The following is a 16246-nucleotide window of genomic DNA, read 5'->3' on the forward strand; positions in this document are numbered from 1 at the left end:
TTGCCTCCCAGTTATTCTAGTATACTCTTCTGAAACCCTAATCCCTTTCTGGCAAAGTTTACAATAATCAGCTCTTGTTTAGACCACAATCCAAAAGAGTTTAACCTCTTCTCATTCTATTTTTTTTTAACCTATTTGCCTACGTTTCGGCAGGAAAGTGTCCTCAAAAACAATTTATCAAAGTTAGAGGACTTCTCTGTTATTGAAAAGGAGTGCAGGCCATTCCTTTATTAATGTAGTGGATGTCATCGCATAACACAGTGGTTCTCAAACTTTTTAATGCCGCGACCCCCAACTGGTCATAAGTCGAGGACTACTCAACTGGTGCAGCACCGTTTGCAGAATGGGACTTTTGGCAGGCTCAGTAGGGCAGAGACAGCCTGGACAATTCCTATTGGCTTTTGAAAGCCAATAGAATTAGACTCTATTCAAGAGAGTCTATTCTATTGGCTTTCAAAATCCAATAGAATAAAAGGGAGTAGCACAGCTAAGGAAAAGGGGAAAAAATGGCGGACTGCGTTGTTTGGCGACATCCGTGAAATAGTCGTTCGACCCCAAATGGGGTCCCGACCACAGGTTGAGAACCACTGGCATAACAGGTTAGGTCAGAACTGGAGAGAGTTTAAAGATCCTTCTCCCTAGCTAACTTTAAATGCTATTCAGCAGGCATTACCTCGGTGTAGCTGATGTTTTGGAAGAATGAAAAAAAAGGGGGAGAGAGAGGAGATACATTGGTCCAATCAGAATGAAAGAAGACAAATTAAAGGTCATCAGGATGATTACATCTTCCAGTTTATATTTTAAGAATATTACAAATGAATTAGTTTACAAGATTTTAAAATCTACCTTCAATGCCTTCTAATCCTGCATTACAGGAAAAAACAAGAAGGGGCAACCAGTTAATCTTCCTCCTTCAGGAAGCACGAATATTTAAATAATGAAAGCAATAATCTGACAATCCATTTTCCCACAAAGATTCAAGTCTGAAGGAGTATGAATTGCTTTTATTTCTACGAGAGGCAGAAGAAAAATACCAAATAATATAAATAATACCATCTTGGATTTGAGGGGTCCTTGGTGCTCTCTGAACTTGCTTGTTTTGTTGCAAACGTTTCATTACACTACTTAGGTAACATCAGTGCTAGCATTACCACTAGCACTAATGATGTTACCTAATTAACATAATGAAACGTTTGCAAGAAAATAAGCAAGCTCAGAGACCACCAAGGACCCCTCATTTCAACCCTGAGCTATAAATATTCTCCTTCATTGGAATCTTGGATTTCTCTACTAAAGTCTTTTAAAGGAAGCTTTTTTCAACATTATCCCTTCGCCCAAGGAAAAACACTCGTCAAAGGAAATAAAGATGTTGCCTCCAAATGCAAAGGATAAACTCCTCGCGAGTACGAGTTCTCCGGAAAGCCGTAGAAATGCGGTCAGAAGCTTGGCTGAAGTGAAGCCCCAGAAAACAAGTAAAAAGGCGGCGTTCAGAACCCCAAACTCACAGCCAACCAACCTGAATGTTGAAGTCGGCAGGATAGAGGCTCCGCGCGGTGATAAGCCAAGCCTTGGCGGCCCATAGGTCTCCTTGGACTAGCTCCCGGGCTCGCTTCACCAAAAACTCACAATCCCCCAGCGCCGACATCTTGCAGGACTTTAAAACTGCGCGCATGCGTACACATGGTCCAGTAAAGCTCGAGAATCTATTACTTCCCAGGACCAATGAAATCGAAGAACAATTCTACGCATGCTCAATATCTGAAGTTAAGCGGTCTTTTTTATGGACGAAGTAAATGTTACTTGGATTGAATATTGGATTTTCGTATTATGAGCCTTTCAGGTTACTATACAAGTCACTCTTTGTTTTCTTGTAATATATTTCGCAGGTGGAGCGATACTGTTCACTGCTGTTAGCTCTGAAGGTATTCCCTGGGTTTTTGTAGCTAAATTCTACTAATCTCTCCATCAAGCACCATGCGCTTGGTTAAAGTGTATATGAAGTTTTCGGGGGACTTTTAAAAAGTAAAATATTTATTAAAATGAAGAAAGATTTAGAGTTGAGTTTGTGAATTTTCCACTACTCTTTGGCAACGCAGATAATAAGCTGCTATTTAATCATAGCTATATTGACGGTCTGAACCTTTTCACTCTCTTGTGTACTTATTTGTTAGTTACAACGTATTTCCAAAACATGGTAACTTTAAAGTAAATGCATTTCGTCCTATTTATGATCTTACTATGTAAGTGTCAATGTACAGGCAATGTCTGTGTTTTAAATAAGGTAAGTACATTCAATCAAAGTATTTCCTTAGAGAAAATCAAATCATTAACAAGACATTACAGTAGTGATATTTTTCTTCTGTTCATTTGTGATACAGGATGATCCAAAACAGAGTTCAAATTGCCTGTGAACATCTAGCACAGGCTTCATGAAGTGGGATGGGAAAAATATTTTTACTAACTTCTAGTAACTGAAATGTAACTTTTTATTCATTAATGCATGTAGACAGTGAAATAATGTATGACCTCTAGATTCCAAAAATGTTTGTTGGCCTAAATAAATCTCACTAGCTGGAATTATCTTATACTAAAAAGTATTGCCCTGTTATTGGTCTAATGAATACATAATCACTATATTTACATCATGTAATTTTAAACTCTTTATAATTGTGTTTCAATTTTCTATTTCAATCTTTGTAATACAATCCACATCTATGTATTTCATTTTATGCATTTTGTATTAACTAAATACAAAAACAATAAAAAGACTACACACAATGATAAAAGAAAACAAATATGCTAAAGAAGAAACAAAAAGGGCATGTATTCATAAACGTATATAATGTTGTACTATGAATATTTCAGTGAATGGAAGCCATAATTCATTAAAATCACCCATAGCTTATCTATATTGATAAATTATTGATTCATAAATTGCTGGTAAATCAGTTCTGTAGATCCTGGAATAGTTGAATTCTGAACACCAAACTCAATAGTTGAAGCCCAGGTTGTGTTTCCAATAGTGAACATCAAATCTTTTAACTACAGGTAATATCCACATTTTTATCCAGATGTTTTCTCCATGTGATAGAGATAAACTTCAAAATAATATGAATATCTAAAAATATTGAATCTTAAACTAATTAATACATGTAATAACCTCTTTCTCAAGTAGAACAATTGTTGAACACTAGAAATATTTCTTGTTGAAAAAGATATGGTTTAAAATATATTTAAGCTTTTAGTGTTTTTAATATTGTTTTTAAATTAATAAAATATGCAAATAAAAGAGGAAAGGAAAAAGATACATTTACATGCATAAATGATAATTATAAAAAAATTGAAAGGTTTTTTTTAAAAAAATAGATTTTTCCAAGGTCCCTTCCAACTTTACTACTACTACTACAACTACTACTACTACTACTACTATTATTATTATTACTTTTCTTCAGATATTGCAGGAACAGTTAATCTCTACCAAATTTAGTAAAAATCAACAAATTCATTTGCAGATACTGGATATTTTGCTTCCATTTTCCTGCCTCACTGATTTCTCGTTTGATCCAATCAATTGAACAATCTGAATGATCAGACTTTTGGATCAATAACAGTCTTGACTCTAATTTAGCCAGAGATTGTCTTGCCTCAATATGCTTTGTTTCCTCTTATTGACTACTAGTTTATACAGTATTTGGATGACATGGGACAACTTGCTGCAGCCAACTCGTTACAGCCTATTTGCTGCAGTGTATTGTTCAGACCTTATTTGGAGATAATTCTGGTACACTAGCTCAGAAATAAGTAACTGTAGTTTTGTAAGAAATAAAGTATCAGTGTGCTTTGTTCTGCCTAATTTTACATAAGGTACTTGATGTCCTTTTTATTTGGAAGCCAATTTATTTGGCAGCTCTTTTCTTTATTGTAATTTTAAAAGTGACTAAGTGCTTTCTTACTGTATAAAAAGCAAACTTCTGTATCATTTAGCTTCACTTAGATCAGTAGAATTTATTTCTGAGAACATAAGCGGAAGATGAGTACTGCTAATTGCCCTGTGATGCACGTTCCCCCCCCCCCATCATTCATTTCTGGAGCTACTGCTGAAAAGAGTACCATTAATCTGTGGAGGGAAAAAAAAGCAAGGAGGAGGGAGCAAGCCTCCTAGTCAGTGGAAAGAATGCGTCAAATTCATATGGGAAAGATGTCTTCAGCCACGGCTGGACAGTTTAACAGCTCAGTTCCCTGTTCTGATTTGCACACTGAACTCTTTGAGAGTACGGAACCTCTCCCTCCCACTTCTCATTTCCTTTGAAACTTGCCAGGGGCATTTGAAACTTGTGGGATTCTACTCCCCCCTTCTCTCCCTCAGTAGCAGGTTTACGTGATAATGTTCCTTTTCACCCTTTCATTCCTTGAAGCTTTTTTTCTTTTTCCTGTTTTCCCCATTCTAAAATTAGAGTTTCTTACTGCAAATTCAGATTACTTAACAGCCCTATTCCTTAACAAGTACGACACTTTGCAACCTGGTGACAGTTTAGCAGTACTCAAAGAGTACAGCAGGTAAGAAGTTATCTTTAGTGTAGTTTAAAAAGAGAAAGACCTCCATGATTTCCAGAGTGACTTATGGAAGATAATAAATTATCCTTATAACATGGAACAAAGCCACAGCTTGTGAATGCTGGAAAGTAGCATGGGCCAACACAGATGATTGTATTCATGGTATGTGCTGACAATTATGTGAGTAACTTAGAATTTTAAAAATTAATTTTAATTCTAGAAAATTTAATAGTTTGCATGTGTGCTGGTATGTATGTATTTTGTTAACAAACATTACAGCAACGAACATTTCTAACATTTTTCCTTTTTAGTTTCCTAATTAAAATTAAAATGCCAAAATTTTCAATGTAAAAAAGATAATTCATCTATAAGTTGCATTATGAGTTGCATTTATTACCTTTTAAAATTACCATTAAATCAAAATCAACTAATTTTTTTAAGAAAAAAAATCAAGATCCTTTCAGGGAAATTTAATTCAATTTAAGATCCTTTCAGGGAAATATTCAAGTTTATTCAGAACCAGATTTCCTGAATCCAGTGATTTTAGAACAGTTGCATTAAAACTTGATATGTTATTTTCTACAGTACAGAGAAGACTTCAAATTGTATAGATTTTTAAAACCAATTGCAAATTGATCATACCTTTCTGGTGAATGGAATTTGGAAATTCAAGAAGATAATCAATGATAACAAAAATATTTTCACTTTTCACCAGTGTATACATGTGTATCAAGTGCCTTTTTACTAAGCATGCATAGCTGTTTCCTGTAATATTGAGAATATAATGTTGACTTGTAGAATGTTGGCTCATTAGGCCACCTCCAGTTGCCATAATTATGTACATGCTTTTTTGCATTTCAGCTGTTCATAGTATGATTGATTTTATCGTTATGAGAAATATTTAGATAACTGTTACCTGATTTTGCAGAATAAAATGAGTTTTCTTGATTTTATTGCTTGTTTGATGTAAGGGGGGAAATCTGGATGAGATAAGCATATAGCTAAAATATATAAGAGTAATGAGCTAAAATATAAGTTGAGGTTTTATATATTGTGAATCACAATTTGTTTTGGTTTCATGGAGAATTAATGGTTAAGGTATATATGCTTGATTTTAACCAAAATGCAAATGCACTTCTTGACTTTTTGGTTAAAATCAACTGTATATCTTAACGATTACATCACACTGATTCAACTTAACACCGTGGATAGTACAAGTTCCATTAGGATTTAATAGTGTTTTACACAATTTGTATTTGATCCTTGATTGTAATTTGTAAATGGATTGTAAATAAAGAAATATATAATTAAGAAGTTGGACTAGCACCAAGTTCTAGTTCACTTTTAACCACAGAAGTTCACGGGGAAATCTTGGGATAGTCAATCTCTCTAGATCCAACCTACTTCACAGAATTTTATTGTGGGGAAAAGTAAAAAGAAGGGGTGCTATCTATATCTCCTTAATCTCCTAAATGAAAAAGTGGGATAAAACAAATCTAGCAATGATTAAAATGACTCAAATGTTAGAAAAATAAATGAGAGACAGTGTGAAGTTAAAATGTAGGTCTATGGCAGCCTAGACCAAGCAAAAGCTGCCCAAAATCTTTTAGGGCTGCTGTGAAGATTATTTTATTCCAATGTAGTTTGTTCTGTTGGATAAAGTTGCTCAGATGCGCTTGGAATTGGAATGCAGTTGTACAGGTTCTGTGTAAGTTACCTGAGGCATAGTCATGCCCAGTTATCTGGGGAGAGTTCAGATCCATTAACCCTGATGAGCTTTGAGTTTGCCCAACTGGATCTTAGATCCTTATCCCTTTTTATTCCTTAGGGCAAAGGTCCCCAACCTTTTGGGCATCAGGGACCGGTTCTGTGGAGAGAGATTTTCCCGCAGACTGGAGAGGGCATGGTTTTGTGTGCTGCCTGCATCCTGCGGATGGGACTTTGCTTGTTTGTGCAGTCCGGTTGCTGGCATGCCACAACCCAGTACTGGTCTACGGACTGGAGGTTGGGGACCGCTGCCTTAGGGTATTCTGGCATAGGGCAAATGGTTGGGTCCATGTATTTGTGAATGCTTCTTAGCAGGAGGGGATGGTTGCATCTTTGTGGAAAGAAGTGGTTGTCTGCAAGTTTCCATAAGACATTGTCATTAGATCCAGTGAATCTGGACAATTTTGATCCAGTTTCCAACCTTGCTTTTTTAAGGAAGGTTGTTGAGATGTACCTTTAGCAGACTAAGAAAAATATAAAAAATAAAAAGTACAGAGAAAAGAAAGGGGGACAAGGAAAAATATAATAAGACAAAAAATAAGATATCTAAAGAAATTACTTCCCACTTCATCAAGAGTACAATCAATGTATCCATTGATTATATTAATGTTAAACAAGTAAATCAATTTCATATTCTTTTCTTTTATACAGTAACATCATTTTCTCTAAAAATACAATAAAAATATCTTGAAGTCTTTTGTTTCTTTAATGCATCACCATTAAAACTTACTCAATAAAAATGTATTGATGTTTATTCCTTTTAAGTAATGTGCCAAATATTTTTTTTTCATTCTCTCTTTATCTTTACTTAGGAACTCTTTCATAAGTATGATACATCTCTTTTATAAGTTCAAAACCAGAAAGTTGCCCAAGTCATTCTTCTGAGTTGAAATCCACACATCCAAATCACTCTTCTGATTTATTATTTGTCTGTCCCTTTTAGCTATTAAAATATCAGCCAGTTTCATGTGTAAGTCCCATGTAATATTTATGTCACTATCATTCTTGTAGTCTGTCTTTTTAAATTCATATACAAAATAGGCTGATCCTCAATTGTATCCTCCATCTCTCTTTTAAATTCAGTTGTACAGTAGTAGTCAATCTTAACAGAAAGTTCTGAAAACATGGTTGCCAACTATCCTTGAATTCTTCCAAAATTACCTACTTCTCTTCATTCTACATTAGTGGGTCTCTTCTCTTTTAATTACCTGTAGTTTTTTTCTGGTTGCCTCTTGTAACCAGCTTTCAAGGTCTCTTATATTTTTCTCTGAAATTTACATTTTCCTAAAGAATAATTCTTTACATTTAGATACAAAATTTTCATATATACATTTTAATAGGATTTTAAACAAATTGTAGGAAGGATTCTTATAATCAGTTTCTAAATCTTATTTCCAGTCAATCTGACCTGTTAGTCTGCTTATGTTTTGGTATCAGTGTTCTAATGGCCTTTTTGCTGCTTATTTCCAAATTTTTTAAAAAATCTTTAAGTTCTTAAAGGCACATGAAATTTCTTTCACTGAGGAATCACCCAGTATAATGAAACTTTACCTCGATATTTAAAAAGAAATTTGCAAGCCATTTTCAGAAGTGATTGAGAGAGGAAGTGGGTTCCTTTGAAGGTTCTGAACTGCAGCTTGAGCAAAGCTGATTCTCCCACCTCTCAGAACTGTAAACCTTTTTACAGTCTCATCATGAGGAGCATTTGCTTGGAGCACTGTGGGCAATTCCAGGTACTTTCCTGTTTCCAGAGAGGAATTTCAAGGCACCAGCCCATTCCTCAGTTTCTTGTTCGTTGCTTTCCTGGAAACCAATCTCTCGTTGGCTTTCACTGAGCAATTACCAATGATCATGGTATCCTGGGCAGACTCATGGGATTGAGATTGGGATTGGGAGACATGTGTTATGATATTTCTCTTTCCTCCAGGGCCAGTTCCAGTTAATGTTGGTGGAAGAGATCAAGCCTGAGGCCCCTGACTATATTTTTCCCATCCCTATGTAATATCTACATGGAGCCACTGGGCAAGGTCATGAGCAGGAATAGTGTGTGATATAAATATTCTGATGATAGACCTGGCTGTTTCCTAAGGTGTTTGGGTCAGGTGGGCAGATGAATTCTGTTACAGATGTCTTTTTCTCTATTCGTGTGGTTATTGTTTATCTCTGGGCACTCTGGGTTATATATGGTGTGAGTTTTTATCTATATTAATCTTTGTAAGCCTCCAGAATCACTTGTGTGAGATGGTCAGATACATAAATTAATTAAACACAATTAGACTGTTCTGATACAAAATAGTTTAGAAATGGGCTCTTAACTGTCAAGTTTCAATATCAAGCGTATCTACTTCCATTTCAGCAGTTTGTCATAATCCAAAGCATCTTTTGTCTAACATTTATAAAGCACAAAGCACTAACCTCTTGTGGAGTCTGTTTCCTAATTTGGATAACATTGAACAATTAAAATTGCATTGGCAACAAGACAAGACATTTTATTTATAGATCAGCTCAAAAACAGAAAACAAAATGTGAGATAGCAGATAAAAACCATAGTATAAGCCAGTAATTATAAAACGGTGTACTCAAGATATGACACATTTTACAAATACTGCAGTAAAACAACTCAACCATTTAGCTCCCAATTAGCTTCTGAATACAACTCAAAGTGCTTATTAAAAACTTCAGTGAAATCTGTCCAGTCCATAAATTCAAGCAGAGAAAATGCTTAAGGACCTGTTCCATGATAACTAAAGGAAACAGTGGCCCCAAAGCAACCTGTCTCCATAGAAGCCCCTTGTTTTGAAAACTTTGTTTCCAGAGTTGTATCAGGTATCATTAGAATCATTAAAGTAATCTTATTTCAGTGATGGGATGGCTCAGCGGTTAAAGACTCTGAGCTTGTCATCTGGAAAGCTGACAGCTTGGGTTAGAGATCTGAACACTGCGTGATGGGGTGAGCTCCCATTACTTGCCCCAGGTCCTGCAAACCTAACAGTTCAAAAGCATGCAAATGTGAGTAGATAAATAGATACACTTAAATGGGAAGATAACAGTGTTATGTGCGCCTTGGTGTGACCATGGAAATGTCTTTGGACAATGTTGGCTCCCTTGGCTAAGAAATAGAGATGACCACTGCCCTCTAGAGACACACACAACAGGAGAAAGCTTTACCTTTATTTCAGTGATGACTAATTCTTAGTTGTCTGTTGCACTCTTTGATACTGGGCTGTATTCCTTTATTCTCTTGATGTTGACTCATATTTCTTTTATTTTTAACTGGTAAACTTCCCAGAGTTTTTAGAGGTTTTTTTAAATAAGGGTCTGAGACAGACATGTCAAACACAAGGCCCGCGGGCCAGAAGCGGCCTACTTCACATATCCGGCTTGATGGGCTCTGGGGGAGGGGTTTTGGCAGGCAGAGGGGCACTCTCCTTACAGCACTGAGAGGCTGAGCCAGGCAGCACGAATCCAAAAAGAAGCACGAGGCTGCCCAGTTCCAGCCTGCCCGATTTTGGCAGGCAACGGGGTGCTCTCCTCACAATGCCAAGAGCTGAGTTGGGTGGCATGAATCTGATGACAAGTGCAATGCTGCCTAGCCCCCAGGCTGCCCAGTTTCAGCAGGCAACAAGGTACAAAGCTGATGAATTTCGCACCGCCTGGCTCAACCTCTCAGCACTGTGAGAGCACCCCGCTGCCTGCTGAAACCGGGCAGGCTGGGGGCTGGGCGGCATTTTGCTTCTTTTTGGATTTGCGCCGCCTGGTTCATCCTCTTGGTGCTGTGAGGAAAGCACCTATTGCCTGCTGAAAACCGGGCAGGCTAGGGGCTGGGCAGCATCGTGCTTCTTTTTGGATTTGCACCACCCAGCTCAGCCTCTCGATGCTGTGAGGAGAGCGCCTCACTGCCTGCTGAGACCGGGCAGGCTAGGGTCTGGGCGGCGTCACGCAGGTAATGTTGACTCTCACACTACTCATACCATTCCCTTTCCCAGAGCCTACCAAGCCAGATATGTGAAGTAGGTGAGGGCTATGTGCTGGCATTTCTTCATTCCTCACAAAGGGTGACACCTCTCCAACTGCGTTTCTTGCCTGTTTTTCTCCCCCCTCATCTCAAATATTTTCCCACCACTCTGTACTTAGGAAGGAAGGAAAGAAGGAGAGGGAGGGTCTGAAGGAAATCCTGTCTTAGTCCTCCCCTGCTGCCCTTTCACCATCCCCTTGCCCCCTCCTCCTGGCCTACCCTGGGGGGTCTTCCATCCTATTGCTAAGGAAGCTTTGGATACAAAGCCGGGTCTCCTCCCATGGAAAGGGAATGGGCCTCCGTCTGATTTTGCCCTCGTACCCGTCATGAGCAACCTGGCTAAGGAGAGCAAGCACAGCAGCAGCAGCCTTGAGGTAAGTGCAGCTGGGCGCCCCCTTGGAGAAGTGGGATTGGGCTTGGTGCTGCGGGTGCTCGAGGGCCAGGCTGGGTGTTTGACTTCTGCTGTCCAGGGCTCCGGGCAGCTCACACCACCATCCAGCCCCCCCCCCGCAGGGCCTGAGAGGAACAGTGAAGCTCCTCCAGTGGACCATGCCTTGGTGCTTGCCCTGGTCCCTTCTGTCAGAGACCCTTAGATCTGTCCCACTCCTGCCCAGGCCCCCACAGGCACCCTTGAAGCGAACGATGTTGAGCTGGCCACGCCCACCCAGTGGGCCACATCCACACCCACCCAGTAGGCTGCACCCACCCTGGCCACACCCACCCGGCCCCCTGAGAGAAACCACAATGCTGATGTGGCCCTCAATGAAATTGAGTTTGATACCCTTGGTCTAAGAGAAGAATGTTTCCATTGAATTTTACTGTTTTCCATGCCATATGAACAAAGTTAGTTTTTAACTCTTAATAATTAAAGGTAAAAATATTATATAAGGGCCAAGGGGAATGCTCTTGTCTGTAGTCAGAATGTAAAGATGATGTGATGAAATGTGTGCATCACCTTGGTAAGAAAGGGGAAAAGATGCTACTGGAAACAATCAAGGAAGCCCCATTGAGAAGGATCTGCCCTAACTGGTTCAAACGGTTAAAAGTGGTAACAGGATTTGTATCTTCAGACTTGCAAGATTGATGTCAGATAAACCAAATGGGAAACACCACTATCGTAGTGTTACCCCAAAAATAAGACCAGGTCTTATTTTAAGTGCCGGCGGAACACGCCTTCAGATGAGGAAGACAGTGGCGTGGGCAGGCGGGGGAAGTTAAATGGCATGACCAAAAAATCCCTGATCTCAAACCACATTGATAATAAATAACACTAATTTGATTGGGAATGAACAAAAATCATTGGGCATGCCAACACCCGCCACACACATGAATTTATTGAGGCCCCAGTAGTCTACCAAAGGAGCAATTAACAAGCATATTGAAGTATGTAGATGCAGATGTATTTCATAGATTATGTTGACCTTATTCAATAAGTAGATACCCACCACAGCTATTGCACTCTAGGGCAGGAATGTCAAACTCAATTTCATTGAGGCCGTATCAGCATTGTGGTTACCCTCGGGGCAGGTGGGTGTGGCTGACTGGGTGGGCGTGGCCATGTGGGCGTGGCTGGCTCAACATCACTCACATAGCGGGGGGTGATTGAGGGGCTGGGCAGGGGTGTGGGTGAGATCCAGGGGTCTCCGTCAGAGGGGGATGGGACTGGGACATTTGCTGGGGCGTGGACCTTGCCATCCCTCTCGGGCCACGGGGGGCCCTGGACTGTGGTGCGGACTGCCCGAAGCCCTGGGCAGTGAAGGGTAAGCACACAGCCCAACCCTCAAACTCCAAAGCACTGGACCCCATGCCCAGCCCCCCAAGATGGTGCCCAGCTGCTCTTATCTCCTTGAGGCTGCTGCTGTGCTGCTCTGCTCAATCTCCTTGGCCAGATTCCTCAGGAAGGCAAAGTGTGCGGGTCAGAGGGAGGCCTACTCCCTTTCCATGCAAGGAGACCTGGCTTTGTAATCAAAGTATGCTCAGGAATAGGTTGGGAGACCACCAGGAGAGGTCAGGAGGATGGGGCAAGGGGATGGCAAAAAGGCAGCAGAATTGCTGGTGGCCAAGTGCTAAGGAAGGACTTCCCTCAGACCCTCCCCACCTCATTCCCATCTCCTTCCCTTCCTTTTCCCTCCCTCCTTCCTTGCCCCCCTGCTTCTCATTCCCATCTCCTTCCTTCCTTCCTTCCTTCCTTCCTTCCTTCCTTCCTTCTTTCCTTCCTTCCTGTTTCCCTCCCTCCTTCACATTCCTATCTCCTTCCTTCCTCCTTCCCTTTCTCCATTTATTTTATTTATTTTATTTTATGAGACTTATATACCGCTTTAAGTGCAAGCACTCTCTAAGCAGTGTACACCAGTAAGCAATGTGTATATATATATATATATATATATATATATATATATATATATATATATATATATATATATATTTACATTGCCCCCAACAATCTGGGTCCTCATTTTACCTATCTCGGAAGGATGGAAGGCTGAGTCAGGAAGGGACGAGGGGAGGGGGAGACGTTGGCAGAGGTGCTGGTGGCCATGCTGCTGAAGGCTGTGGATTTCCCATGCAGGGGTGGGGGTGGTCCCGGTGAAAGAGAAGTGCCGGCAAGCGAACCATGGAGGCACTGGTGCAGTGGCAGGCGAGGTGCCAATCTACAACTTTGGGGCTGTGTTCTGAGCACTTCCCTTTCATCGAGATGCCAGGCCCCACAGCTCACCACCTGCGCATACACCAGGGGTGATGCCAAGGCGGCAGGTGCAGCCCCGCGGATCTAAGACTGACTGCATTTCAGATGGCTGCCTCAAAGTTGTAAATTGACACCATGCCCACCACCAGCATCTCCATGACTTGCTCCCTGGCCCAGCCTCACAGCCTGTGATCACTTCCCTTTCACCCAGGATACCAGGACCCGCAGCTCACTGCATTCTGTACGCAGCCCGGGGGTGGGGCTGAGGCAGCAGGAGCTGCCACTCGCTGTCTCCAGGGTGGCCCTACAGATCTAAAACTGACCATGTTTTGGATCACCGCTCCAAAGTTATAGATTGGTGCCTGGTTGGCCTGGGCCGGGTTTGAGGCAACGGGGGCCAGTCCCTCACTGTCTCAAGGCAGCCCCTCGGGTCATGTCTCAAGGCAGCCCCTCGGGTCACAGCTATCCATATTGCGGGCCGGATGTGACCCGTGGGCCTTGAGTTTAACATATCTGCTCTAGAGAGACTAAAAGTATGGGCATTTGGTTGATATATAAAGCATGAAAAGTTATCATACTATTGGCACTCATACAGGATGGAGGAAAGAAAGGTGGATTTCAAACTGTTGCAAAGAAATAGTATTTCATTTTATAAGAAATATCCATTGTGTTTTGACTATAGGATTTATTCAAGGCATTGAAACAGATGCCACGTTCTTGAACAAAAATTACATAAAATAATATACTTCTCATAATACTGAATGATGTTCCAAATATCCTAGAAAATATAAATTATAAAATATAGATTATTGCTAAAACAGATAAAAGGTCACACAATTCATTACAAAATACTATATCTTCTGAGGCCAACACTGAATTATTTTACCTTTCTTGTTTTTCTCCTCTGTTTTTGCTCTACCCTTACAAAACATAGAAAATTATTCAGTCATATTTTAAGGATATTTTTGATTATATCTTATACATAAAGATATTTTATAATAATTTATAATATAAGCATTACAAGATTAGTATCTTATAAAAAAATGCAAAAAGATTTGTTAATAAAACAGATGCCACATTCTTGAACAAAAACTACATAAAATATATACTTCTCATAATATTAAATGATGTTCCAAATATCCTAGAAAATATAAATCATAGATTGTTGCTAAAACAGATAAAAAGTCACACTATTCATTACAAAATACTATAATTAGCATGCAAAGGTCTGAAAAATTGGAGAGGTTAGCAAATGAAGGTAACTTCAGCTGAATTAGAGCACTTTCTTCTGTTTTGACTGGCACAAGCCTTCCAAATGTCTACTACCAGGTCCTTTTAAATAGAGATGTCAGAGGCTGAATTCAGAATACTTATTATTCAAGGCATGATTTCTAGTGTTTAAACAATGGTTTTCATTATTTTTCAAAGATCAATAACAAATAAAAAAGTGGGGAATCAGGTTTAGCACAACTGTCATGTCATGGAACTATGTGCAAGAGTTTTATTTAAAAGATACTTAAAAAATATAAGAGCCTGAAAGGAGAGGAAAATAAAAAAAAATTAAGTAAACACAGAAACTAATTGTTCTTTTATAGGTACATCAATGGGTTTTATTTAAAGAAGGAAATGATATCCTCATTGTTATAATTATTAATTGTAAACTGGACAGCCAGTTTGTTCTTGTACTCAAAATATCAGGCTAGAAACCAGGAGACAACGAATTCCTCCAGTAGTCCCTTAGACATGAAGCCAGCTATCTTAAAATCTAGGTCAGTGGTGGCAAACCTATGGCATGGGTGCCAGAGGCGGCACTCAGAGCCCTCTCTGTGGGCACGTGCGCCGTCACCTCAGTCCTAGACCTTCAGCTGGGTTTTATAAAATCTTTTCGCTTTAGGCCTCCGCTGCCATGTGCAAAAAAAAAAAAAGGTTCAATCAGTCAATTTCAATTCTCGCGGGGGAAAAAACGATCTTGCAAAGTTGGAATTGATTGATTGAACTTTTTAGTCCCACCCAGTCTGCCGTTATCACCGCAGCCATACCCAGCCAATGGGCCACACCCACCTGGTACTCGACGATGCGTAAGTGGGTTTTGTGTTGCAGTTTGGGCACTCAGTCTCTAAAAGGTTCGCCATCACTGATCTAGGTAAATAAGAATCTCTTGGTTGTCAGATCTGTATATTGTAGCCAAACAGATGTGAATCAATCACACCATTTAATGATTACTTCTTCTGAAGATGAAGTTTCTTCACACAGGAATTAATCCAATATGTCTTTGCTTTGGCTTCCAGATCATTCTCTCTCTCTGCTGTGGGCAACTATCCATTTTTATCCAGAATCAACAGATATCCTTCAAATGCCAACATTGGTCTTTCAATGAAGCTTTTAGTACTGCTGTTAAATAACCTTGCAACATTGTCCAGTTATCAGATATTGTATGCAGGTTATATTGAAATCAATCACTCAAAAACATATCAATGTATATAACTTCTGAACTGAGTTCTAAAAAGATTGCAGGAAATTTTAGTTTGTTACAGGAATGTGGGTATCACCAGCTGCTTGGCAGATGATGGCTCGTCGTGGCATAATAGCATGGCTCTCTCGAATAGTAGTTATACTTGTGTTCTTCTGCTGTGCAGCATCTGTGTTCTACATGTTGACCTGCACACCAAGAGGTACCCATCAGCAACCTGCATTCTTCAGAGTTAACAGCCCAACAGGAAAAGAGGAATATCAGGCAATCCTACAAAAAGGAGAAGAATATTATTGGGACCATATTAACAGCCTGAAAAAACAAATTGCTGAGCTGAAAGATAAGCTTCAGGAAAGGAGCGAACCACTGAAGAACATGCAAGGTCAAGATACTGATGCACAGGAGGTTAGATTAGACCTAGGAAACTCTGAGAAATCCCAGAAAACCCTGCTGCAGTTCCTCCATTCCCAAATTGACAAAGCAGAAATACTTACTGGCATCAAGCTACCAACTGAATATGCTGCATTGCCCTTTGAGAGCTTCACTCAACAAAAAGTTTATCAGCTGGAGATGGGACTTTTACGTCATCCTGAGGAAACGCCTGTGCGCAAGGACAAGAGGGATGACTTGGCAGAAGCTATTGAGTCAGGGCTGGAGATTTTAAATAGGCCAAAGAGTAACAGTAATATAAATCATCGAATATACTCCATCTCTGACTTCATAGAAGGTGTGTTTTTTGGGAAGTCACTTAAGA

At 39.8% G+C, this 16246-nt stretch overlaps 2 protein-coding genes across 7 annotated transcripts in view; one reads left to right on the forward strand and one right to left on the reverse strand.

Moving 5' to 3' along the window:
- The window catches only part of INTS10 (integrator complex subunit 10), a 48611-nt gene extending 46953 nt beyond the window's left edge, over positions 1 to 1658 (reverse strand). For both annotated transcript variants that reach the window (XM_039331717.1, XM_039331716.1), the window contains exon 1: positions 1517 to 1658. In XM_039331717.1, the coding sequence (XP_039187651.1) occupies positions 1517 to 1645 (129 nt within the window). In that variant the 5' untranslated portion in view covers positions 1646 to 1658. The remainder of the gene's footprint in view (positions 1 to 1516) is intronic.
- A 124-nt stretch (positions 1659 to 1782) lies between these two features.
- The window catches only part of CSGALNACT1 (chondroitin sulfate N-acetylgalactosaminyltransferase 1), a 37087-nt gene continuing 22623 nt past the window's right edge, over positions 1783 to 16246 (forward strand). The window contains exons 1-2 of one of the 5 annotated variants that reach the window (XM_039331432.1): positions 1783 to 1840; positions 15311 to 16219. In XM_039331432.1, coding sequence (XP_039187366.1) covers positions 15559 to 16219 — 661 coding nt within the window. In that variant the 5' untranslated portion in view covers positions 1783 to 1840; positions 15311 to 15558. Of the gene's footprint in view, positions 1923 to 4153; positions 4735 to 15310; positions 16220 to 16246 lie in introns of those variants that run through there. The other 4 variants (XM_039331433.1, XM_039331429.1, XM_039331430.1 and 1 more) reach the window with 4 other exon arrangements.

The sequence above is a fragment of the Crotalus tigris genome, unplaced genomic scaffold (assembly GCF_016545835.1).
Source record: "Crotalus tigris isolate CLP2741 ecotype Arizona unplaced genomic scaffold, ASM1654583v1 scf7180000024437.13266115, whole genome shotgun sequence".
In the NCBI taxonomy this organism is placed as follows: Eukaryota; Metazoa; Chordata; class Lepidosauria; order Squamata; family Viperidae; genus Crotalus; species Crotalus tigris.